We start from the raw sequence: 27958 nt of genomic DNA on the forward strand, positions 1-27958 counted from the left end.
TCTATCTGGTTTAGTGGTTCCCAGGGCGTGGGGGTAGAGTGGGAAGAGTCTGGCACTATTTGGAGACTGTTCTTGACTGTCGTGACTGGGGGTGGATGCTCCTGGCACCTGGTGGGTAGAGGCTAGGGATGTGGCTAAATACCGGGCTGTGAATGTGACATTCCTCCACTCTTGATCAGCCTTACTCGGGGTTAAGAGAAACCAAAAGGTGTCCAGAGAAAATTTAGACCGTTAAAATTCAAGTAAGTCAACAACAACAACAACAACAACAACAACAACAAAAATTGTTTTAGGGTAAAATGAGTAAAGTAAGGGGAATCAGGGACAATCCGAATAATCTGGATATAAATCGCAGCTTTGCCACTCTACCACTAAATCCTGTTAGAGGAATTTGCCGAACGTGGGCTTTCTTTTCTACAGATTTAGAGTCACTAATAACATCAGCATTAAGTTACCATGAGATGCTCTAAAAGGAGGAGGTCAGGCAGGCTGCTGCTGCTCACCTGTCTGTCTGGCATTGCAAACACAAGGGTAATTGAAAGCCAGCATTTGTCAGGTGAAACTGAGGCTTCCCATGAATACTGTAATAACTTGATGGGCTGAAACGTCCACGACCCAGAGACACTTTTGGCAGATGCGCTCCCAAGTTTGGAAAGTGTCTGCTCTTTGTGGCTAGGAAAGTGTACCAGCCTTCTACATGTGGGTTTTGATGTCAGTGGGGAAGGAAAGAAAGCTGCCTGTCAAAATACATCATTGACGCGAGAGAATCTTGGTGGTTTACGCCATCTCATGAGTGGTGTGAAAAAAAAAAAAAAGAAAGAAAGAAAAACTTTTTCCAAAGCTAACCTGGATCGGTTTGTATTGGTAACATTAAAACCTTAACCACAACTTTTCATAGTCTCATTAGTTTCTGGTGTCTTTTACGTTTCCTGTGACTTTTAGCATGTGTTCAATTTCACACACTCACACACACACACACACACACACCCTCCCTTTTTTTGTAAGCCAAACATGTAACTCTATTTCAATAGGCAGAGAACAACATTCAGCGTTTCTTTGATGCCCTGGTAAGGCTGTGAGAAACACAGAAAATAGAAAGGTCTCTCACTCTCGACTCTGCTGCCCATCAGCTTCTAATGACCCAGGTGGTAAAAGGTTATATTTCCCCGTGTGTGCTCAGCTGAGTTCAAGGCACACAGGGATCCGGAGCTCAGACACTTGGTTGGGTTTGCTTCAAGAGGAAAGCACGTACTGATAGCCATCTAGTCTTTCCTCTAAGAAACACACCTTTTGTAGAAATTCCCGAGTTGCCTAATCCTGAAGTTGCTTCTCTCTTCAGAGTGTGAGGGTCACATGGGCATCCTCATGCGGGCATAGCTTTGAAGGAACTTTGCGCAGAATAAGAACAATGGCAAATGCAACCCTTTCCATTTAAATATAAACTCGAGTAAATGAGATGAGGTAGAAAGAAAAAGGAAGGGACAGGACACTGTGAAGGGACTGAAGGACCCGAGAGAGAGACGTTGACAGGAGAAGAAAGCCTGCTGAGGTAAGCTGTACTACTTTACCCTGTATGGCAAAGTAAAGAGGAAGCCATATGAAGCTGCCATTTGGCAGAATAAATGAGTGTCTCTTGGGTAATTGTGTGTTGGAGCTGGCTTGCCTGGTTCAGGAGACCAGATGTTCCATGTTCGTGTCAGTCAGCATGAAGTCAACCACAGAGGGGGATATTTACATCACACAAGGGCCTAATACACTAACCTGGTACTTTCTGTCTGCAGAGAGCAGGGTTCTCATTACATGGTGGAATAAAGTACCGGCTTTCATATTACCTAACGTGTGTAGGGTGTGGAAAAGCAAGCAGGTAAGCCAGCAAGCCAGGTGGGAAGAAAAGAGATGGGGAAGAAAGGGGAAGAGGAAACTGGGAGACATTCCTTAAAGGACACAGACTTAGAACCCTTTGGCTGACCCCACAGGAATGAGACGCTCCTGACAGCAAGGCTTAGGAACAATGACGGAGACACAGGCAGAGTCAGGTAAACGCCAAAAAGATAAGTTTCCTCACTTCCTGCTGGACACAGGGGCTTGTGTCTGTGGAAAGGGTTGAGAGCTTATACTCCAACCCCACCTCAGGAGCCCAGTGCCAAAGCATGTACTGCTCATGCCATGGGGTAGAAGGAACTCCTGCGCGTGACTGGAGAATTCTGTATGAATGGGGGTGGGGGCGCATCGTCGAAAACAGAAACTCGATCCTCACTTAGAATAGTCCTGTGACACTCACCACAATCAAGAAGCTGTCGTAACTCTGCAGGGTTGCTGGAGCTCTGTGTTCTGTATAGAGTTGAACATTCCAGTCCTAGGACACAAAACAGACCGTGTATGCAAAACACAGCTCTCGGGAGAACCCATGAGCCTGCTGCCAGAGGGACACTCCAATTTCCATCCTGTATCTATTCAGATGTGTACTAAATATTCCTGGAAGCCAACTTCAACAATTAATTTTATCTGGTATGTCAATAATTTTGGCAAATCCAGCAGACTATTAAAAAGCAGATTAATCATCTTTATCTATGTGGGAGCTCCCACATAGTAACCACATATTGGTTTCTGAGCAGCAGTTCTCAACCTGTAGATCCTGACCCCTTGGGTGGGCATTGCCTAAGACCACAGGGAAACACAGATATTTACAATATGATTTATAACATCGCAAAACTAGTCATGAAGAGGCAACGAAAATAATTTTATGGTTGGGGTCACCACAACACGAGGAACTGTATTAAAGGGTCTCAGCATTAGAAAAACTGAGAACCACTCCATGGACCTAGAGTTAGAAATTATCAGCCAGGATTTCTTCCTAGAACAGAGTCCCCACACAACTAGTGTGGGTAGCACAGCCTCTGTCCCCAGCAAATAAGACAGACACATAACGAGTGGTCCAGAGATACATATAAATTATAACAGTCATGAAATAAAACTCGAGAACTGACTTCCTCCAGCAGTTACCTTTCTTCTCAATGGCTTCCAGGAGCTTTATAAGGAGAGGCGGGGCAACATCAGGAGGGGCAAACTGCTCGGCCAGATCAGGAAGGGTCAACACTGAAAGAGAGACAATGCCAACATTAGACCTCATGCAAGGCAGTCAAGCACATTCAACTGCAATCGGGAATATTTCAATACAAGTAATCCGATTACTCCCAACCGTAGGAAACTCAGTTTCCTAAAGGGATTCCTACACCATGCTGTATAGTGCTGGGCCCCCCCAAGACATACCTGTTGCTTCCTTCCAGAGAGAGCTCTCTGAAAGCCCATTAAAAATCCCAGAACCCCCGAACAACTGGCTTCTCATGTTCTCACCTCTGGGGCATTTTTCCTAGGACAGACTGCCCTATGTTAGGGCACCTCAGAGTACAGGCTGGGTCTAGGTAGAGGGGATCCAGGCTTGGCTGCAGCTTGTATGTTCAAGAAGAACAAAAAGAGATGCTTCTGCCCCATGTCCTGAACACAACCAGGGGAGTCCAGAAAACCTGAAACCAAGTCTGGCTTCTAGGTTATTATGAAAGAACTGTTGCTTCGGTAGACGAGACTAGATAGAATCTTGAGATAGTCTGTTACCATGGTTCATAACTGACATATCTAAATTCCTACTAGCTTGGTATTCTTTTGTACCCCGGCACTCAGTTCTATCAATGCCCAGGGATCATTGCAAGCCAACACAAGTGACCAGTGGCCAGCCAACAACAAGCCCCTGTTTAACTGTTGTTATAAAACCTCTGCTTGCATACACACCCACATACACATAGCAGACAGACAGGCAGGCAGGCAGATAGACAGACACACCACACACACACACACACACACACACACACACACACACACACACACACATACACACACACACACCTGGATAGGAAATGAGATACTTCAAAGGGTTTTAAGATCTATTTCACATTATGTGTATGAGTGTTCTGCTGGCATTTATGTATATGATATATATGTACCGCTTGTGTGCCTGGTACTTTTGAGGAAAGAAAATGCATCAGATTCCCCGGAACTGGAGTTACAGATGTTTGTGAGTCACTATGTGGGCGCAGGGAACTAAACCTAAATCCTGTCAGAGCAACAAGTACTCTGAACCAAGAATTGCCATGTTTTTATAAGCTGTGCCTTCGCATGTTACGTGTACATTTTACCAATGGTGTCTAATAGGGTGACAACCTCAAACGACTCTCTCTGCAACATTACAGTGATGACCACGTTCTTATTCAAAAAGAGTGTGTGAGTGGATGAAGTAAAAGTAGTTTTCAAAACTGTGCCAGAAGAGGGAGCTAAACATTTCATCCCTTAAATTTCTCGAACTCCGAAATCTAGGTTGTGGATCTTACTGACAACATCTTCAGGACTAACTTGTCGTTAATGCTTACCGTTCAGCTGTCTATAATTAGCTAGGACAGACAGTTCAGATACCCTTAGAGACACCAAATGGCCACAATTGGGTTTCAGTGAGGCTTCAGTGTTACAATTATTATAAGACATACACGACGTTAAGACAATTTCTAACTTCACCCATTGTAAGTACCAAAGATCAGCACGGATGTGGGAGTGCAGAACTGTAATCCAGCACTTGGGAGGCTACAGCTGGAAGGTCACAAGGTAAGAGAGAGCCCAGCCTATCTTCCAATAGCAAGACCCTGGCTAGAAGAAAGCAAACACGCACGCACATACGCACGCACGCGCGCACCTGCGAGCGCATGCCCAAACACGCACAGCACTAACAGCAGCAGCAAAGGGCAAACCATTATTTCCTTTGACAAACTGTAAACCACTTCCCTTGGCTTTAGAGTTTCAGCTCACAACAACAGAATCCTCTCCCACAAATACCTTCCCTTCTACGAGGAACAAAATGAAGGTCATCCTGTCCATGTACATCCGTGCTAGAAGAGCTACTGAAGATAAGGAGAAGGGCTAGCCAGCAGGATCCAGTACAGCCTTCCTGCTAACCTCAGCACAGCCCCAAGTCCAAAGGCCCACGGTTAAGCAGTAAAGACGCCTATCCATGCTGCACCCATACAGCTAATCCTCCCCCTTTCCCTCTACATGGGACACAAGCATTTTTAATGGAGGAAAAAAAAAAAGAAAACCCACCGGCACAGAGATGGGAATTGCTTAATAAAGTTTATCTTTTTCCAAAATCTTATCAACACAATCATTTCCGCAGGCAAATACGAAAACTAAATTAAATGGTAATTAAAAATTTCATGTTAACTATTATTGAAGTATGCGCCCAGCAGTTGCTGGCTGGGCAAATGTTGCCATCTGCACATACAGGAGTTTCCATCTCCCTCTGCTTCAGCTGGAAAAAAAGACAAAGAAAGAAAGAAAACCAGTCACTGTCCTGAGCTACAGAGAGTCATCTTCTGAAGAAGGCTGCCCACACTACTGTTAGATGAAGTCCCTGAAAACCACTGTGGTGACCACCAGATGTCTGTGAGAACGCCGGCCTTCTCCAAGCTCTGTGCACACACAGTGAAGCAAGAGTTCTCCCTTTGGCGCCGCATTGAGAGGATGCCCAGCTGAATTTTTTAATACCGAAGGAGCTCGATTGCGCAAAGGCATGACTCACGACAGCTGATCAAGACTTCGCAATAGGAACTTGAAAGGACGAACTTCACAAGACAAGACAATGAAAACAACAATTCTAGGGTGTCCTACTCCTTGGTATATGGTCTCTCACTCAGCGCGCTTCCTCTCTGAAATACTGAAGACTCGGAAAGGTCCTATCACCCGCTTTAGGCAAAAAATAGGATTAGCGCTGGAATTCTAAACAGTATTCTAAAACAAGTGTTACTTTCTACAACAATTCTAAACCCAACTATTCTCTAATTCATTAAAAGCATATCTAGACCTGTATTTCTGTCAGTAGGTTTTATCGTAAGAGACTCTAGCAGGAAGTAGCTAGGAATACAGGTTAGCTTTCCCCTGATTAGTCCACGGTGAAGCATCAAATCAAAGTCTGATAAAACATAATGGTACCACAAATTATTTTTTTAAAAATAAACTACAGAACATACAGGTTGGGGCTGTCCAGCAAAACCCGAATTAGCAGCATGCACATCTACATTTTACACAGAGTTACAGATATCCGGGATCTGAATCAGAATGCACTTCGGTTCGGAGGTTTGCCATGCTTCGTTGCCTAAGGTCTGCAGAGCCACAGACACCCTCAAGCATCTGGAAACATCAGTAGATTTCCTGACACACCCGAGCCCGGTTTCTCACTTAGCCAAATCGTTTTTTCATGAGGAAAAGCCAACGTTGTGCAAGGGAAAATGAAAACAAAGAACAGTCGAAAGGTCTGAGAGGAGTCTCAACCACGAATAACTGCTAGGCATAGGCAGATGAGGCTAGCCTTCCGAACTCCAGTGAACCGAGAGCCCCAGGTCATAGAAGGAATTACTCATGCTACATCGGAGGCTGCATTTTCTGTTTGCTCTTTCTGCAGGCCCTGGTGACAGCCAATCACAGACCAGAAGAGAACCTCCCCTCTAAACCGAAGCCCTTCCCAAACTACCAAAGCGGGCAAGCCTCAACAGTCCTGGGCACCAGCGGTGTGGGGGGAATAGGAGCTTTCTGTGCTCTCAATGGTGCCAACGCTACCAAGTGAAGACGAAACCACACAGCTGCAGCGTTTGGAGGCGTTCTCCATTAAAAAAAAAATTTTTTTTTTTTTAAAGAAAAGACATTTTAAAGTTAGTGCCTGGCAGGAGGGAGTGGAAAGTTTAAGCGGAAACATCAAAACGCAGAGACTGCCCAAGCCAAGTATTTCATTCCTAATGGAAGTGGCTTGGAAGTGTGTGAAAAACTGCTCGTTCCCACTCAAAATGTAGCACGAAATACACAGGAAAGAAAGGACATATGCAAATGGGGATCAATATTAAATCAAGATGTTAAACTGTCTACTGACTTGCTGAATCCAAGCTTTACTTCTGTCTGAGCCAATCGTCTCTAGTAACTTCAAAAGGAAAAAAAAAAAAAAAAAAAAAACAGTGGACACAAATCAAAGCAACCCCAATTCTCTTCCTAAACAAACGCTGTGAGCACGCTCATGCTGCCTACCTATGACAGCTAATACCCTGGACTTCAAACTTCTTAAGCTCTGAGGGCTGCAAGCCACATCAAAAGCTGGTGTGCTCTTTGGGCAAGACAGTAAAGACTAAGAATCAAAAACAAAGTAAAAAAAAATAAACTAGGGGTTCGTTAATTTTGGTACACAGTGGCTTCCTCAGTAGTGCTGACACGATTAAAAGCACAAAGAGACGTGGGTTTCCATCATTGGGGTACCACTTAGTGACAGTAATCTTGGACAAGTTAATTAACTTAGACCTGAGTTTTTTCATCTGTAAAATGGGTGTAATTATTTGAGTAAGGATTTGTGAGCAAGAGATCCTCAGTGGACAAAGTACCCAGGGTATAGAAAGACAATCATGTGTATCAGGATGATTACTAGATTCAAAAGGTTTCATCTTTACACGCATTAATGTCTGTCTGCGTGTCTGTACATGGACCGCATGTGTGCCAGGTGGCCTAGAACTTTAGTTGTTGACAGTTGTGGCAGCCATGTGGGTGCTGGGAACGGAACCTGGGTCCTCTGCAAGAGCAGCCAGTGCTCTTAACTACTAAGCAATCTCCCCAGCTCCGTTAAAAGACGTTTGAATATTCATTCATGACAAAATTTAAGAGCAGACTATAATATTTGGTCAGTTTTCTTAATACTTCTTAAAGGAGGGGAGCATGAGGTATAGCTGACAGAGTAGATATTAATGTTTTGCCTCTCACTCTGTAAATAATACTCAATCTTTTCAGAAGTCAACTCAAATACTATACTATTTTGAACTTACTATATTTTCTCCCAGGAAGGACCATAAAACTGATCTGTTTAAGCCATTTGACTTCAATTCTCTGAATCTGAAGGGAAAAGTAAGTTGGAGTGATTGTGTAATAAATTCTATTAAGCTTCCAGAAGCAAACTAGATTTTGCTTTGGAGGATGACGGTTGAGGGTTGGGCAATGAAGACGTGAAGGTAAATCTTCAGGTGAAACCACAGTTTTCAGAGGTGACGCGGACATTTTCAAAATGGCTAACAGATCTGAACTGAAGCCTTTGAGTCCTTGGAGGTATTCTACACTCCTTAGTTCTCCAAGTTGCTCATCACCAAGTTCATCCCCCTGCCTCATGCTTTTGTTCTACAAGTAGGAAGAGGAGAAGAATGGGAGATTCTGCCCACTTCATCTTATTTCTAGACTGGCTTCTAGGTTGGCCTCAGAAACAGCAGGCAAAGGTCTTAGGAAGCATAAACAGGTCTCTACTAAAGCCATAAAGTGGCTCCAGCATACGGAAGTGCAAGGTTACACTTAATCTTTGACCGACAGGCTAATTAATTGTGATCTTTATCACCTAAATTGGAATCTGATGTAAAGATGACAACTTACAGCGCACAGCAAAATTAAAACGCTGAGCAGAAGGTAAATAGGAAGGAAAGTGAGCTCCTCCTCCTCCTCCTCCATTTCTTACCAAGAAAATAATTTATAGTTGAGTCCAAGGAATTTCAAAGGCCAATGATTTATTTATAAGGAAGTTGGTCTTTTGGTCTGTTGGCTAAGAAAGATTTCATTTGAAGCATGACTCAGATGACCCATAAAAGAAAGAATGGGGAGGTGGGGATGGAGAGAGTGAGAGAGAGAGAGAGAGAGAGAGAGAGAGAGAGAGAGAGAGAGAGATTGAGGGGGGAGGGATAGAATCACACTTCACACACATGGTGGTGATGGGCACCTGGCTCTTTGTTGAGTGTGTGAAGAACAGTTAATGACACCAGCTAGGAGCCCTGTCCCGCACCATTTAACATGCATGCTCTTTTTTTTTTTTTATACCAGTTCAAAGAGATCTAGTCATTCTTATTCTTGACTTAAAGGCAAGGAAACAGAAGCTGAGAATTAAGTCATTTGGGCCATGCCATAAGCTCCTAAGTCGGGTGCACGTGCTTAGCACGGGCCAATTTTCTCTGCATCAGTCCCTGGCTTGGAAAAGAAACCTACGACGTTTCCCAAAATTTCAAGGTTCCCAGATTTCAGCGGTAACTGCAGTAAGAGTGTCACGTAACACAGAAGGCATGGGACCCTCAGTCCCATCCGGCAATGGCCATAATCTGTTCTGGTGGGTTCCAGAAAAGCCACCTCGATGGCAGCATCTGCTTCTGAATATCCTGCCCCACGTCAGACAGTGGATGTACCTTCTCCTTCCTCACACTAGTCAGACGCACAGGTAGTCAACAGAACACACAGTGGAGCAATAGGCACCCCTGTTCACAGCTGATGGGAGGAGGGACACCTTGCAGGCTAGGTGGGGGGACTGGTAGCAATGCTCATGTCTCGCACATATACATTTGATACCAGACCTCACCGTCCAACTTATCAAACATGCTACAGCTTCTACAATGAAGCCAGATCATAAGGTGGAATTTGAGAAGCCCCCAAAGCAATTAGTGGAAATGGAAGGGACTGGAAAGTTATCATGGTGACAGCACAGGCCAGAAAGATGTCTGATGTTGGCTGGCGAGCCACTGCCCAGGCAGAAGCAAGAGTGGTCGAGGGAGGACAGAGCTCAAGAAGGAGAAACTGCCAAAGCAGCAAACTGCTTCAGCTGAACAATGCTCAGAGTTTTAAGAAAGCCTGAATGGACATCAGAGGCAACAGAGAACCACCAAACCCCATCCTACTCAGCCCAAGGAGCCAGGGCTTTTCTCTGACATTTAAAAGTATGCTGAAAACTTGAATGCCTGGATACACTCCACTTTACCCTACAGTTAATATTTTGCCATAAATGTTATCTGTAATTTTTGGGAGTACATTTCAAGGTAAGGGGTGTGAATTAGTTGCCATGGACTGTATTGTGTTCCCCAGAACTCATATGTTGAAGCCCTTCGAGATGCCACTCCCATCTCCAAAGTGATGGCACCCAAGAGACAGCCTCTGGAAGATTATTGAGTTTAAATGGTGTGTGTGTGTGTGTGTGTGTGTGTGTGTGTGTGTGTGTGTGTGTATGCACGTGTGAGAACACTTGTGCGTGCTCGAGTATGCACATGCGTGGGGGGCGGGGATTGTCCTTTTATGATGAGATCAGTGTTCTCGCCCTTTCCAGAGGAGAATCCGTGGAAAGAGGCCATATACAACCCAAGAAGAGTTCTTCACCAGGTCCTTACTAAGTTAGCAGAATTTACTAAGGTTCTATGGTAACTTGAGCTCAAAAGTCAGCAACCACAGCCAAAGTGGAAAGACTTCCTTTGTCTAGGGAAAGTCAGTAGCGAACTCTTCGAGTATTTAGAAAACTCCTCTGAGCATAAGAACGTTTCTGACAGTGATATAGGGGCCTGCGTAAACTTTCAGGCACATATCAATAATCCCAATTGAGCAAGATCTCAGACCGCAACTTTCAAGGAACAAGAATTGAGGATGAGTGTCCCAGCTGTAGAGAGAAAAGGATGACAGGACACTGATACCTGTTGCCTACTTGTGCTTGCTTGGTTTCACAGACTGGCTTTACGATGGAACTCAGCAAAGCACCTCAGCTTGTGTTGGGCAGATGGTGCTAAGCAGGTCTCCCTGTCTCAGTGATTAGGTCTGATGTCCTACCATTCCTACCGAATGTCGTATCAACAGGTATTAGGGGCAGAGAGCTTTGTTGTTCAGTGCATCTCTGTACCACTATGTGAGGAGGACAAGGTCTGGAGATGAGTTCCGGCCAAGAGCAAGACTCCTTAGTATTCATGTGTGGTTTAGAGAGACTGGACAAGCAGTGGAGGCCAATTACCACGACTGCAGGTGAGAAGCCCCTTGACTTTAACTCTCAGAACCCAAAGAGCTTTGGGAGGCCGTATAATTGTCCCCATTTTACGGATGAGGAAAAGGACGATTTAAAATAACGAAGTGATTTGCCCAAAACCAGTCAGTACAGCAGTTAAGTGGCAAACTGATCTGAAAGAACCCAGCTTGCTTTCTTGGGAGGCCCACTTGCATTCTAAACGCCAACCAGCCAAGAGCAGGGGCTGCAAAAAGCTTTGCATGAGATTGATATAAACGCTCCTGGCCACGTTTCCGGGCCTTGGTGACTGAGAAGCATGTTTGTTCGAGTCAGGCTTGGATTGGTGGGCCAGCTTCTCCTTTATCAGGCCTGAGGCCCTGCCAGCCCACTCAGCCAGCCTAAATATTTTTGGGAGAGCATTTATTAAATATTTTTCTCATAAGGCTAAACTAAGCTCATTCTTCCTCAGGAGTGTCACTGGGTTTATTCAGCTAAAAATAACTCGCCAACTTATCATATTTGGCAAAATATGAAGGGCTCTTTGTGAGTCACCAGGTGGAGGAAAGGTCCAGTAAAGAGTATGGTGACCTGGGGACTGGAGAGGTAGGTGGCTTGGTGGTTATGAGCCTTAGTTGCTCTCCCAAAGGACTCAGGTTCGACTGCCAGCACCGGCACGGCAGTCCACAATGGCTATAACTCCAGTCCCAGCAGATCCAGTGACTTCTGGCTTTTGAAGGCAGTGCATGCATGTGGCACCCAGACAAAACACCCACACATGTAAAATTAAGTGATAAAAACAAAATATAGAGTGTCCAGAATATCAGAGGAGGAAGAACAAGAGGAAGATGAACTGCATATGGAATGGGCAAGAAAGATGAATGATTCAAAAATATTGAGTGGGAAATTTCCGATAAAATGGGGGACGGACATGAGAAAAAACGAAGTTTGTAACCGTCAGGTTTAACAAAACCTTAAAAAAAAAAATAAATAAAATCACAGGCAGAAAGCTATCCTACCTCCACGGATTACAGCAAGTGATCTTGAGATAGAAGGAAACACCGCCTTAACGGCGTGAAGGATCATGGTTTGAAAGAAATCAAGCAATACGTCTTTACTATTTCTGTTCCGGGCAATTAATTCTGGTGGGCTAACACGGTTTCCTCTACCAAAAGACGCCCTGTTCATCAAATAAATGAGCACAAGCTTACCCACCTCTTCATTAAAGAAGTGACTTTGGCTTTAAGAATGTTAAATGGGCTGGCTGAAGCAAGATGGGCTGTATCAGTCCAGTCTCTCAAAACCACCTCCAGCTGGAAATAGTACTAAACTACGGCGAGCCATCTATGTCAGCCTAATCTTTTTTTTTTTTTAACCTTAACTGCAGTACCAGGAAGCGCTGCAGAAAGAACTGTAGCAAAATATTAAGTATATATTGATTGCATCTGACCCTGTTCCGCCAAAGATTCTCAGAATAAGCTAACAAACAGGGAGATGACATTCGAGGAGTGCCCGCGTGTCATAATAATTGTTTAAAGGTCTGTGGGGGGTGAAGTGGGCTACTCAACATAAGGGAGCAAACCACTGAATGAAAAGGAGCAAAAATAAGCTGCCGCCCAGATGGGAGGCAACCAGTCAGGCTTTTTAATCAACACCTTAGCTCCTAGTGGAAGCGCGGCGTCCTGCAGACAGGACGCAGCTGAAACTTCCTGGCCGCAAAGTGGGAATGGTGGGAAAATGCTGATTTTCTATAAATGGAAATACCTGGGAGGTGGTTAATGAAAAAGTACCAGTGACTCAGTCTGGCGGGGCGCTGGCGGAGGGGAAGGCATTGGCCGCGCTGCTCTGCGGGGTGCTCTCTTCTGCCATTAGCATCTCAGAGAGGACCCTTTTTGTGCTCCTTCCCACCCCCATCGCCCCTCTCTTAGCCACCGCTTCTTCGGAGGGCTGAACAGGAAGTGATAGCGCCCGCGCCATGGGAAGGAGTTTTGTACATTTTGTTCTATCAGATTAGCCCCAGTAACTTTATGAATTATGAGCTGTCAACTCCGTTTTCAACCGCTATAGAATATGCTTCTTAGAAATTGTAGCTATAAATATAACAGCAGATGTTTTCAATTGGCTCCAATAGCGCTTGGGCAACTTCGTTAAAAGGAGGAGGAGGAGTTAAAAGAAATCGCAAGACTGCGTTAGGGCTCCGCCTGTTGGTCACTTTTGCAACAGCCTTGCGAGGACGTTCATTGAGGCCACTTAGGGAAACCAGAGAAGGGGTTAAAACAGTTGTGGTCTCTCTGTGACTTTTATGTTAAGTATGATTAGATCCTCCTCTAGGCACGACTATCACTCTATCTAGAAAAGAAAAAGAAAACAAAAATCCAAAAGACTTAGAACGTGCTTCCCATGTTCCTGGTTTCTCTATGGCCAATGAGAGTTAGGTAACTTTGAACTAAACATCCAGTATCTCAGAATCCTCGTTGTGTAGCTGAGAAATGATCTCAGATTCGTATGACTAATAAGAACAGCCATATTAAACTGTTTCTCATTCTGAAAGTCTAGGACTGGGTGGAGGAAACATAGCTAAATACTCGAGTATTCAATTAACACGTTTCAGGTGGATTTAAAAATGTCTTCTCAGCTGCCATGCTACTGTGACCCCGGCAATAATGTGAGGTGCCCATAGGGACGGCTGGCGTCAGCAGCACACACGATGTGTGTGCCCAACGTTAGGAAGTGAGAGGGTGGTAGCAGTCACTGACACATCATCTGGTTACAATGACCTCTCCTTCTGAACCTAAGGTGTGGGGCTTAAAGTGGGCTTTGCAAATTTAAGTATTAATTTTCACTTTGCTAGAAATAAAGAGACTTTAGAGCTCTGTCGACCTCCGAACATGGACCTCACGGAAGACAACGGGCCACGTGGTCTTAAGTGAATCTCAAAGCTCTGACAGCTACAAATCAGACAGTGGCTACAGGACCTTCTATGGGTGCTGATCTGGTGGGGAAGGAAGCATGAAGTCAGTCAGTGAGGGAGGAACAGGGACGGTGGAAACCAGGCTACACACCCCTCCCGGAGGTGTGACAGCAGACTGGGAAAGAGCATCTGTTTGGGACAGACTCAGAGGCGGGGTGTGTGCACCAACCCCCACCCCAAAACCCCAATGGGTGCTTGGCACAACAAAGGTGAAGACTCCAGGAGCACTTGGCTCCCCTTTCCAGTTATCTTTGACTTCCCTGTCCTCACTCTTCTGCACTTCTGAGTCATTTGTCAAAGCAACCTCCTGGGATGGTTTTGGATTTCTGAGCAATGCATGTACAGCACTCTAGGGCTCTGAAAGAGGGAAGGGAGAACAAGTCTACTTGTGAACTACTACAGTCAGTCAATGACAGTACAGGGAAAGGTGGCCTACTCTGAGGAGACTGCTCTGCTCTCCAGGCCCCAGGGCTTTCTAATTTTATCCATTCCCCTGGAGGGAGATTTGCCATTCAGTCATTTAATTCCTCATAAAACTGTATGTTCTTTAAAATGTCATGGAAAATAATCCCAAACCACACAAGATCAGAAACCATGCACTGAGCCCAGAGCATCTGAACTGTGGGTACAAAGATGATGGTCATCATGGCCAACATGATGATGCATTTAATACGTGCTACGTTCTGGACTTGAGTGCTTGTACTGAAATTTCCAGATATAACTGTCCACCACACCGTGGAGGGCTCTGTCATCACCCCATCTTTATGAGAAGGTGGAGAGGCCAGTGATCCAGATAAGTTAAAGAATTTGTTCAGTCTCCACAGCTGAACCAACCAGCACTCAATTCAAGGGACCCCCATGTACTACGCACTTCAAAAATGTACTGTTCAGATCCAGAGGGCAACATTAGAAATGGTTCTGTGGCCAGAGAACAGACTCAGGAAGTGAGAACTGCTCCTTGGCTGCTCTGGCTTTTACAAAAAATATTCTTCTTTTCCTAAGAGAGTTCACTATGCATAGCATATCTGATTGCTGGATCCCTGATGGGAACAGGCTCCATCATGATGACACACACTCCTCCTCACTCTTAAAAAAAATCACAAGAGTGTCTGTGAAGACAGTTTAGGCAGAGTTCTATCCTTTCCCAACTGATCAGTCACTTTGGAAGGGACAAAGCTGGATCCAAGATGAAACCACACAGAATACACGACACAGCCACCATGTAGACTTCCAACCAAGACAGAAAGGAGTCACAGGGCCCTGCAACAGGGGCTCTGAATAGAAGCAGGTACAGAAGTTTAATCCTTTACTTACTCTTATAGATGTAAAATATGACCTCCTCAACATATAACATAAAATGAATTAACCAAAATTTCTACAGTCATTCCTGCCCTAGTCACTCTTAGAACAATGTCAGTATAGAGAAAGGATCTGCCAGCAGCTCAAGGTGATTGGTGGACTCGGGACTGGACAGCAGTGGTCTTTCAGATAAGTTTTCCAATCTTCCTCTGTGTGGCTTTGGCCAATCTGGGGAATGTATTCATTTTAAAATATAAATTATTAAGACAAGCTAATGAACTATATTATAGGGTTCCAAGTGGGTCGAATAAGAAGGCACACTTTTCCTGGGGGTACATAACTACCTAAGATGGTTCAGCCCTCCTGGGAAGGCGTTTGGGCTGAGCTGAGTGGAGCTGGGAACGCCCACAGCCTTCCTGTTGGGACACCACACCAGCGATCCCAGAGCTTGTCATGGTGCCCAGTGTGAGGTCAGGATATGAGCAGGGCTCTACTGAAACGGTGTGATTAATAAAGTTCTTGCATCTGATGCTTCTCCATCTGTTCCTGGCTTCCCTTGAAATGAACAGGAAGTTTGACCATGTGCCTCCTGTTTCGAGACCATCATCTGCAGACTGCAGATGACAGAAGGTTCAATTATCAGGGAAAAGGCTGGCATCGCTGAGCCATTAAAGTCAGAAAGCCCACGGTCTGCTTAGGTTCACATCTGGACAAGATGAGCAGCAATAATTTCATTTATAAAATTAGGGGTCATTAACATGTCCCCATATTGGCTGAAAGACAAATGAACAGAAGTTACAATATGAAACATCTACCAATAGTAGAGGCATAGGCAGGCTCCTTGGAGAGCTGGGTTTCTTCTTGACAAGATGGTGAAGACATCTTGGTATTGATGAACAAAACGGCACACATTTTTACAATAGGGTCGTCACCAATCCAGTCTTTATCCAGTCTTTCGGGTTCATGACCTCACGCTTACAAAGACATGGGACTATTATTCCAGGCTGGTGGTTACAGTCTGAAGTCTGAGGTACACACTGCTTAAGAATGGTGACAGAGAACGGCTGAACTATGTAGCAATTCCTTTTGCTGCAATCCTGTCTTCCTGCCTGAGGAGGCTGGGATGCCTGGTGCTCCCCCACTAAAACCCAACTCTTCCTAAGCACACGGATGTGAAACTTCAGCCCAGCACCTGACACGTATAGAAAAGCAATGAGTTCCGTAATTCAAGTAGCCATTAATAGTGCCTCCAGCTAGAAGGCAGTTTCCTTTTAGACAAGTGTGCAGCTTTTGCTCTTTCGTTCTAAGGTATAGGGGTTGGGGTAGCAGTAACTAGAGTTGCAGATGGTTTCCATCTTGGACCACATATTATAAAACTACCAAAACCCCACCAAATTAAAAGAGAAAAAAGTTACTTAGGAAAAGCAGCAAGAGAACAAGAAAGTTATGTTCTCCACAGGGGAATCTGCCTTGGAGATGTCACTTCCTGGGTAACAGATGCTGCACGAGTGTAGCTAACACAGGACAGGGACCGGATAATAGGCATGGAGTCTCTGTCAGAAAAGACAGTTCTTTTTTGTTTTTTTAAGCTATACAATAAATGTCTGATTAGAAATGTTAATGTACTCTGGAAAAATTATCCGACAAAGGAAGAATATAATTTTGCAGGCAACATACGAATAAAAGCCATCAGCAGAAAAAGATAATACATTCAGAGTGCTTTACAACCTGTACATGAAATGTTCCAACTGGCCGCCATGACTTTATTAGGCCAAGCGGTCAAGTTCATGGTTACCCCGTCGTGCCAGCCATCTTTCTGTTAGATAGTTTAAGGGAATTTCCCTGGGTCCACCTGTCTGTATTTCTCTAAGTTCCCAATTCTGTTTCTTGCTCCTTGAACTCACGATGCTAAAGGGAACTTAGGGAAAACCCAGATGTGGTAGCAATCTGGGCCTGCTCCCATCTTGGTACAGACCACCATCGTGCCTGCTTTCTGTGGCACCTATCATAGCAATATCCAAGAAGCCTCTATGAAGTACTTCTGACCTCTCCCCAGTGGCCATACCTAACGATGCTCTATATTGCAAAATAGGTCCCAACGTACCACCTCCCCTGAAATCTGCAGTCACAAAAGCACAAACGCCCAAGTGAATATACTGCAGGTCAGTAAGGCCAGCCTAGGAGGCTGAAGGACACCAGCTTATGTCTGTTGAACAGCTGCCTTTTCTTCCCTTCCTAACCCCTTTTCTTAACTTGCCAATGTCTTCTTTCCTCTATATTCATATATATTCTCTCTCTCTCTCTCTCTCTCTCTCTCTCTCTCTCTCTCTCTCTCTCTCTCTCTCTCTCTCTCTCTCATCTCTGTCTCTCTGTCTCTCTCCTTCCCCTACCTACCTCTCATTGAGCCATTCTCCCCAGACCAAGGCTTCAAGGTACTCTCTGTCTTTGCTCACACAAAAGCTACCCTCTTCAACTCACTAAAAAAAAAACCATTTTACTGATACAGGAAACATGATATGGAAATGACCCAGGCTACCAGGATACGGTCAATTTTCATGGAGCATCAAGCCAAATTCTTCTCATTGCAAAGATGTGAAGAACAGTCTTTCCTGAAAACAACTGCTCACTGACAGGACTCTTGGGAAAGTCTGACCAAGACTACCAACATGCTCCACACAACAGTGGATTTACAGAGATCGAGATAAACAGCCTTGACCAGAATCACATACAATAAGCAAGCCATAAACTGGTGTAGCATGTAAAACTTTACAAAATATTTTTGTATATGTTGTTTAGAGACCCAAAAAAGAAAAACTTAAAAAACCCAAATAACTAAATAGAAACACGGAGTGGGATAGAGAAAATTTACTCTAATAAGTAAGTACAAATTGTTTTCATTAGAGACTAGGGAAATCAGTCACTTTGAACTGTGCCATTCTGAATCAACAGATATCCATTTTTAAAGACTCATGAGTGTACAAATTCAGGGTCTCAATCCCAGAAGGCAGATATTTCAGAGAAGTAGTAAAATTGTACCCCTAAAGGCCCTGAGTCACTCAGACTACAAAACCCAAGTGTCTATGGCTCCTGGCTCCTGGCGATCAAACCCCCAAGCAGTCACCACAGCAAGTGACAGAATCGGGAATCAAGTCAATAAATACAGGTAAAGGCATGACGTTCCCTCTGTGTAATTTGTGAAGCCTAATACTCCAAAAGGTGACGTAAGAAGAGTCTCGGGGTTGGAAACCCACGGCCCCCACCATATCCATGAACGACCACAGGATCTGATGTTGCAGGGAGTCATGGATCCTTGCTGTAGGCTGACTACTGCACTGTCATTCTGACTTCCTCCCTTTAGGTGAGGTACAGTGAGACCTGAGGAAACCTGGGAAGCTCGAAGAGTGCTGTGCAAACATCGAGGCTGAGATGAAAACATAGCTCTCTTCCAGCGCACTTTCACGTGTTCACGTCCCTCAACCTCATCATTAATTCCGGCCTCATGCTCCTCAAGGATTATTTTGCAGGCAGGGTTCCATTAGCTCTTGGTCCATGAGAGTCACAAAGCAGTAGTTAACAAGTGATACTCTTTGCTGTGTTCCTGAAGCAGACAATGGAGTTGCACTGGAGGCTGACTCTGGTCATCAAATTATTCCAGTACAGGTAATCAAGAATGGATACCAACCAAATCTTTGGGAAGGCCCTGACTTCGGTATTTACTCCTGAACATATTAACTGCCCCTCCCCCCTTTTTCTTACAAATGAGTTTTTTACATGTGTGGCGCTAGAAGATCTTTGACAACGTATTCTTGTAGACTAAATGAGTCCACGAAAACCAACCAAGGATTGATGCTTCTCTGGTAATTTTAGAAAACTGGACAGTGATGAATTCCATCATTTGTTTAGACATCTCACAAGCTCCAAAAGGCTAACAACCCAGGGGCTACCAGTGTTCCAGGCCCTTCTACATTTATTCCCCTGGAAGGCTCTTCCCCAAAAACGCTGCCTCAGAGCCACATCGAATCCATCCCTGGAGTCAGGACCTGACTCGTGTCAACTGGGGACACAGGCAAGAGAAGGCCTTGGAGGTGTCCCAGTGGAAAATTTAGGAATCAGATTCCAGAACCTCAGGAAACTCTGATTTAATCTAAGATACTGTTTTGTTTGTCTCATGGAAGAAGAAAAAAGCAAGAGGCAACTGAGGTAAGCTTTACCTCTGCACTCTATAAGATTCAAGACTTAAAAGAACACAACAAACAATTACCAGTCTAAACATTACTTAAATGTTTCCAAAGGTAAAACCTAAGTTACAACTGGAAACCAAGACACTTGTCAGTCTAAGCAATCCAAGAGGAAGCATGATGTATTTACATGTTTAACTGATATTTCTTCAGGCCTAGCCTTAGGATCTTGACAGGGTCACATTTTAATTGAAAATTTCATTAGACGTTAAATACCTTTGAACAGAAAACACCTTGATGATGCCCCAACCTCTTGGAAAAGAATCCAACATCTCAGTATTACATCATATGCTCCTCTCCTCCTTCTCCTCCTCCTGGGATTTATTTTTTTCTTTTAGAAGGAAAGTGTAGGTGGGGAAGGATAACCCATACAGTCATTTTCTAATCCGAGATCCATGACTCAAAATTCTTTTCAGTAAACTTTCAATTTTCTATTCTAATCCATAAGAGAAGACAGCAGAAGAGGAAGTAACCACAGAGAACAACAAAACACCTACTGACGGTCCATAGGGGAACAGTCACTGCTTTCTTGGGGATCTCTCCTGGCTGAGCTTTATTTGGGTGACTGCACCCGGTGACTAGGGACCTCACAGGAGTCCCCAGAAGTTTACTCTGACATTGACTTTATCTGTCTTTCAAATGTATGCATTCCTGTTTACTGACCATACAGATGACCAAACGGCCAACATCTCTTGAGATCCTGGAAACATGACTGAGGAGATGGCTTCCTCGATGAAATATGTGCTACGCAAGCAACTGGACTCTAGTTTACATCCCCAATACTGATGGCTGATAGCACTGACTGCTCTTTCAGAGAACGTAGGTACAGTTCCCAGCACACACATAGCAACTAACAACTACCTGTAACTTCCAGTTCTTGGGGATCAAACGCCCTCTTCTGGCCTCCAGAGGCACCAAGAATACATATGGTATATAAAAATACACACAGGCAAACCCCTACACACTAAATATTAATGTTTTATATGTATACATATATATTAATATTATATAGTATTATCTATAGTACATGTAGGTATATATTATATTGCATTTTATTACATATTATAAATTTGTGTGTGTGTGTGTGTGTGTGTGTGTGTGTGTGTGTAGAAAGTAACTGAGAAAGACACTTGGCTCTGACTTCTGGCCTCAACACACAGAGACCTGAACGAATATGTGCTCACGCATGAAACACATACAAATACACAGATACACCACACACACAGTAAAATCAAAACGAAGTCTGTAAGAGTGTAAAACCTAATGCTGGGATCCATGGGATTTCAGAACGCCACTCTCCTAGAGGGGCCACAGGTGGGTTAGATGTTTCTGTTTCAGCCACTCTTCCTGCCAAGGAAATGTCCCCACCTGCTTGATCCAATGTTGGGAGACTATGAACCCACTGAGGTAGGCAAGATGCATGAGTTCCAGTTATGGTAATAAAGAACTCCAGCCAGGCCAGCCAGGCGTGCGCACCAGATTCCAACAGTTCTGCTCTTGGTGTGTACTTGCAAACACATCTGAAGGCCCCAGCTGCTTTTAATTAATAGTACATGCTGGGCGCACCTTGCCCAACTTAGCAAAATATCGCTTTATTTTAAATAGGATTCTGAACATTTTTTATAAGCACTGGATCCATTTATTTTTCAAGGCAAATAAATAACCCCAAAATAAATTTAAACTGGGCTCTTTTAAAAACAGTCATATTTCACGTTGAATGTGCTCCTGAGGCCAGAGGAAATGGTCTTTCCTTCCCTAAACTTTTTAGCCAAGTACTCAACAAACCTCCGTTTCTTCCCAAGAATATTTGCTCTCTTTTTTTTTTTTTTCCAATTTCTCAGAGCCCAGTTTTAAAAGGCTGGAACTTTTCACAAGGCAAAATAATTCCATTTGCTAGTTGGCTCCTTCTCTGAGCCCAGCTTAGATCCTATGGGACACATAACCCTTTACTGAAATGCAGGCGAAGTGTCATGAACCATGCTCGGATATTGGCCAACCGCAGCTCAAAGTACAAAAACTCAAAGGGAGATGGAAAGCTAGCTTTAAAGTTTGTGTGTGGAACAGACACACCGCTGAGCATTAATCCAAAGGAACAGAAATATTCAAGGAGAAAATACACACTTTATACCTAGACGGGGGAGGAGAGTAGGTAGCCAGATAGCAAGATGTACTGTTGGGAGGATGGGACAAGGTAAATAGAGTTACAGCTACCCGGAATTCCTCAAGCCCGTGGCAAATTTTCTAGAAATATCACTTTCAGGGGCTGAGAAGCTCTCTCAGTGGCAGGGTGTTAATCTAGCATGGGTTAGGTTCTGGGTTCAATTCCTACCACTGGGGAGGCAGGAAATAGTGCAGGTATCACATGGAGAAAAAAATTGAAAATTAAGCAGCAGAGTTAAACAAACAAACAAAAAAAAAAAAGCCTTGGGAGAAAGAGTGGGTCTGGCTGTCAGCTCCTGTGCTGTGTAGCCAGCCGCCACTGGATGGCAGTGAAGCTGCTCGGTGAGCATGAATTACTCAGTCTTTTCTACAACAGGTCTGGCCCCAAGGCCCCAGAGGAAATTGTTGATTTTTTTTTTTTTTAAATGGTTCTTCTCTGCAAAGTAAAAAAGATTGGGCACCTCTGACCTAGAAATCACAAATTTCGGTCTGATTTTTCAGTAAGTTTCTTGAAATTTACTGTCAAAGTATGGAACTGAAGACCAAAACAAACTACAGCTTCTAAACAATTACCAGGAGTTTGAAATTCAGGCACACATGTGCAAACATCTGTACACACACACACACACACACACACACACACACACACACACACTCTGAAGTTTGTTATTAAGATACTCTCATCCTGAACCCAGTAAACAAACTGAAACCACATCTTGCCCCTACTTTTTCTGGTGAACTTGATGGCTTCACCACACTTTTCAAAGCTACACATTTCCTCCTTTCCTTGGCATTTGATCCTTTGGTGGGGGAGGGAGGTTAGGGGCAGGGGGGTTAGTAATCTCACCAGTGACAAGCTTTGCTTTCAGTAAGGACATCTGCCAACTTAAACAGCATCTCCCAGGGCAACAGGATAATGAAAGACACATTGAGGTCCTTGCTGTCATCAGATGCAAGCCCAACTCGGCCTGAAATTGAGCCTGTAATTCCGCTGATCCTCAAGTTAGGAGAGGTGGGACCCAGAGGGTCTAGAACACAGCCCTTGACTTAACAGCAGAGAAGGAACCCAGGGGCAAACATTCTCAGTTTGCAGGGCTTCTAACCAGCACTACTTCTGCAGAGGAGACCCAGGAACCAACTACTCTAATACTTGGCAGCTAGACACCTTAATACACTAAGTACTGAAATCGTCCTCACTGTCACTGATAAAACCAAGGCTCTGCTACCCCACCCTGGACCACAAGATGCCAGCAGAGTATGTCCAGGTGTGTCACTCTCGACCACAGCTAAGGCCCCACAAACCCCAAACCAGGGTCACGGCTCCAGAGATTCCCCTAACCTGGAGCTCTAGGTTTCTCTTTTTCCCTCTCTCAGGACATAGGCAACTGTGTGCCTTGCCCTGTGCATCTAGAAAGACGTTTAAACCACACAAAGTGCAAAAATGAGAAAGAACAGTCTGGAAAATTTGAAAGAGCGAACAGAAATTGTAAGAGTGCACAAATCCGCTTCCTACCCTCTGCGGCTGGGTCCAGGGTCAGGAGGCAGTGGCTGATTCATCCACAGGAACTCAAAGCTGCCCCCACCCACAGGCAACTTGACCCAAGAATGGCTTACAAGGACCCAGAGCCTCCATTTTTTTTTTCTTGTTTTCTGTGGTACTAGGATTAAACCCAGAGCTTCCTGCATGTTAGGCAAGCATTCTACCACTATGCTGGCTAGTTTTATTGCAATTAGCCAATTTTGAAAGAAAGAGTCTCAGTTAAGAAAATGCCCCCCACCATATTGGCCCATGGGCAAGCCTGTGGTAAATTTTTTGATTGACGATTGCTAAGGGAAGACCTAGCTCACTGTGGGCAGGGCTTCCCTTGAGTTGGTGCTGGGTGCTGTAAAGAAAGCATGTTGAGGAGGCCATGAAGAGCAAGCCAGTCAGCAGCACTCCTCTAACTGCCGAAGCATCAGCAGCCTCTGGGTTTCTGCCTTGAGTTCTTGCCCTAAGGTCCCTGGAATATATCCTGTCACCAAGTTGCTCTTGGCCATGGGGTTTTAGCATAGCGATAGAGACCCTACGAATGCCAGTTACCATTCCTTCACTCTTTCATTTATTTTCAGACTGCGTCTCAAAGTTGCTCAGTAGCCCAGGCAGGTCTTAAGCTTGTGATTCTCCTGCCTCAATCTCCCAGACAATTGGGATCACAGTGCACCACTAAGTCTGGCTCAGAGTCCTCAGTATAGCCTAGAAAGTGATAACTTAAAAGGACCGCAGGCCATAAGGGACTGTAAGAACATACTCAGTATTTAAAAAAAAAAAAAAAAAAAAAAAAAGCCTACCTAAATATAACCAGATACCCTGGAAAACCAATGGGTTTTCAAAATGGTGCTGATACCATTTGAGCTGAGAACCTGAGTGACCTTGGGTACAGCAGGCAGTTATCAGAAGTGCTTTGTAAGCTTTTATCCAAAGTACAAAGTCACTCATATACTATAACATGGCTATTTCAAAGTTCTATTCTAGTTTCTTTTTCTTTCCTTCTCTCTCTCTCCTTTCTTCCCTTCCTTTCTTTGGAAGCAAGGTTTCCATTTGTGTCCCAGGTGATCCTTGAAGTCTTGACTGTCTTCCTTGCTTTGGCTTCATAATGTTAAGCCTACATATGTGCGCCATCATACCCAACTTTAGAAATTTTCTTATAGTCCAGGTTAGCCCTAAACTCACTATGTAGAGCAGGTTGGCCTCAAAATCCTCTTGCTGCTGTCTTCTAAGTGCTAGGAGTTCCACACTGGAACTTTTACTTCTAACAAAGGCAGGGCTTGCCTGCACCACCGCTGTGTCATCTATCCTACAGAGTACAGTGGGCAGCAGAGATAACAAGTGGGCTTGGTGATAGAGCCTGCAATCCCAGCCCTCAGGAGGCACAAGCTAGAAGCTCTCAAATCCAAGGTTAGCCTGGGCTACGCAGCAAAATCCTGTCAACAAAATCCAACGATGTCTATTGGTGCCATCCTTGTTCAGCTTGTGTTTAGGGAGTCATGGAGATGAGACTTTCATGGCTGTAGCTTCTGACATATTTAGGAGACACTGTCTCATAGAGAAGGGGGAAAGCTCACAAGGCTTCAATTATAAAGAAAATAAAACAAAACAAAACTGCGGGCAACCAAGGAATGCTGAGTGTGCAAGAAACAGGCTTCCCCAGGGAAGAGCACACAAACTGGTTCTCCAATACCAAATGATCAAATGATCAGCCCTATAAGTAACATTATACAGACTGAGCAGGTTGTATTTATGTATTTGGTTTTACACACACACACACACACACACACACACACACACACACACACGCGCACACACACACACAAGTAACAGCAATTAAAGAAAACGAAGACATGAATTTGAAAAAGAACAAGGGGGTTCATAGGAGTGTTTGGGTGGGGAGAGGGGAAGAGAAAAAGCTATGTAATTATAATCTTAAAATATAAACACACACAAACTAAAGAACCCCTACAACAGAAGGAGCGGTGAGCCAGTAGAGGTGGGTGGTTTGGAAGGGGAGCCTTTAATACTGATCTCTGATCTCTCCCTTTCCCTTGGGAGTTGTGAACAAAGCGCAGAATTAATACAGTTTATGCAAAGTCTTGGGAAGACACAAAGTCAGTTTTTTCACAAGAGTCACCTTCATAAACCCAACTTCGCAGTTCATTCCCTTCCTGGGTGCTACTCTTAGGAATGGGACTCGAAGAGAGGAACACAGTCACGTTCCCGAAGCAAGCTCTCCTCACGGGCTGACTGTCGCCACAGGAAGTCTCCAGCCTGCATGTGGATACTATTTCCCAAGCTCATTTGTGAGCTCACTGTATGTTTAAGATCTAAAACATGTGTTTCCCCTAGACATGTTATATATCTGAAGGTTAGGGTTCCAGACTAGGACACCAAAGTCACTTTTCAAGATTGTATGGATGACTGCAAATGGGCACGCCAAGACATTATGGGTCACACAAATTTTAGTAAAAGAATTTAGAAATCTAACACACTTAGGGAAGTTTCCATTTTATACTGGTATGTTACCAACACAGAGAGTCAGGTCTTCTCCCCTGCCACCCTCATCACAGGCAAGCACCTGACTAAGCAGGCAAACACAAGAGGCAGAAAAGAGGCAGGAGGAGAGGGCAGGACAGCAATGCATGGGTCTCTACTACCTTATCCCACAGAGCCTACGACTGAGGTCTGGATCCCATGGGATACAGTCCTGCTTCCTGTCTCAACCAGCTGGAAAAAAAAAAAAATCAAACCCCAGCTGTTTAACCCCAGAAGGAAAGGTCAGCTGCTGGTAGGAATAAGTGGGAGACTAAGGGAGGCACACCACCCACATATGCCTCAAACACATATGCCTCCGACCCAGCTCCAATCCCAAGGGCCACTACTTGCCTGGCAAGATACCATGCAGTCTGCTTCCCACCATTAAGTGATGAGCGTTGACCAGGGTGTCCAGTCCAGGTCAGGACCAGAACCAGAACAGAATGAGTGCATACATACCACACACCCGGGAATTCTCTCCAGTTATCTTGGGAAGGTCAACGGTAGGAGATGGAACACTGTCCTTTCTAGTGTTTGTTCCCTCACCAATAGTCCATCAACCCTCCCTTAGGTGGGGATGTTTATAACTGTTTGCAGAGAAACGCTAGTGTTAACCCTCCTTCCCTGGCCGTTTTCATGCAGAGAGCCCTTGAAATACTTGGTAAGTGATGCCTATAAACACCTATTAAAAGGCAGCTTTGCAGGAGGTTAAATCATTTATAATGGTAGTCCAGTAGTATAGGGTACCAGTTGCAACAGAACTCCTAGAAGGGCTGGCTGGGTTAACCTGTGTCATCTACATTAGTTATGAAGATGTCCAACAATCTGGTCCAGTGTTATTTAAAAGTGAAACTGTATTTAAAGAGGTCAACGGTGTATTCTTCAATTCTGGATTTTCCAGCAGGGCCACTTTGTGCCAGAGTAGCTAATCTGCCCGGGTAGGATTTTAAAGCCCAGTATATCTGCATTTATGAATCCAAAAGAGAAAGACCAAGGAAGGGTACCGCGATACAGATCTGAAGGATGAGAGGGAGAGCATTTTAAAAAAGGAAGACATATCAGATAATGGAGACTTGAAAGAAGGACAAAGTTTCCTGCCGACCTAACTCAATTCTTCTTAAATGCGGGGAACAAAAGCAACCAGACCGGGGAAATGACTTTGAATTGTAAATAACAAGTAAGCATATATTCCTTTTCCTAAAGGAAGGGACAAAAATAGAAGAGAAAGAAAGGTATCATTACTGGTAAGTGGGCAGGCCTTTTCAGAAGGAAATTACACAGCCTGACCTCAACAATGCATCTCAGCTTTGCCCACATGACATGGCTGTGCCTTGAGTTGCTCGCCGATTTCCATGGCCTGGCCCTTTCTCCTCTAACCCCTCTTTTCACATCACATTACGCCACCCAGGGTGAGCCCAACACTGACCTGTAGCAGACACTATAAACACGACTCACTCCCTCCCTTCAAAAACTCCTGCTTTCTCCAAGCCCCACTCCGACCCGCTTCTTGCTCGAATCGTGCTCTGCTCGTCTCGGTTCATCAATATGTTGCTTTGTGACAGTTTATATATTTGTTTCACACATATATAGGTGTGCTGTGTGAAAATGGAAGCAAATAACATATGGGTTTCCTGGTTTCTCTTGTACGACCGCCTCTTTCTCTAGCTGTCATCGTCCTTACTTCACAGTGGAAGGCACATGAATTAATTAACTGAACGCTAAATACCCAGATCCCGGGCATCGGATGATTACTTGGGTAGTACATAGCATTTTAAAAAGTTTCACGTTCAAAAATACGAGCAGGCGTGTGTGGAAGAAATAAAGCCGCAAGGTTAAAATGTGAGCCTTATTCATAGTCTGTTAGGATACTACCCAACATACACACACACGCGCACACACACGCACGCACACACGCACAACATGGGCGGGGAGGACAAGTAAAGCACTAATGTGTATACAATTTAGCTTTCAGGATTTAAGATATTTTTAAATATTAGGGATGGGAAATATATTTAAAATGATGTGTTATTAATAACAAAAATTGTTATACTGGTCCTTTCTATTTAAGTTCAAGCTGTCCTAGTCATTGCGTGCGTGCATGTGTGCGTGCGTGTGTGTGTGTGTGTGTGTGTGTGTGTGTGCGTGTGTGTGCCTCTCCACCTAATAATAGGAAAGCAACTCTTTCCCCTGTTTGCAATTGATTGAGAATTTTCCAAGCCAAATGCATAGATGCCACTACTTAAACCTTGCACATGGTCAAGTTAACGAGACCCCAGCATCAAGAGTCACCAGTTTGCCCATTCTACAGAGCCTGTCTCGAGTCAGCTAGGCAGGAAACACCAGACTCCAGAGGCTAGAAAGAAAGGAAGCCCAAA

The 27958-nt window shown here is 44.4% G+C and overlaps 1 protein-coding gene and 1 long non-coding RNA gene across 3 annotated transcripts in view; both read right to left on the minus strand.

The window, feature by feature from the left end:
- Pik3r1 (phosphoinositide-3-kinase regulatory subunit 1) overlaps positions 1-27958 on the minus strand; it is an 84872-nt gene that overhangs the window by 25564 nt on the left and 31350 nt on the right. For both annotated transcript variants that reach the window (NM_013005.3, XM_087616445.1), the window contains 2 exon segments: positions 2282-2356; positions 3004-3096. In NM_013005.3, coding sequence (NP_037137.2) covers positions 2282-2356; positions 3004-3096 — 168 coding nt within the window.
- On the minus strand, positions 20622-27429 carry LOC148006644 (uncharacterized). Its single transcript, XR_015673848.1, has 2 exons — positions 24837-27429; positions 20622-22173 (listed from the first exon to the last, which is right to left on the minus strand). It is a non-coding gene; the product is annotated as an uncharacterized LOC148006644 (long non-coding RNA).

The sequence above is a fragment of the Rattus norvegicus genome, chromosome 2 (genome assembly GCF_021556685.1).
Source record: "Rattus norvegicus strain SHRSP/BbbUtx chromosome 2, alternate assembly SHRSP_T2T, whole genome shotgun sequence".
Lineage (NCBI taxonomy): Eukaryota > Metazoa > Chordata > Mammalia > Rodentia > Muridae > Rattus > Rattus norvegicus.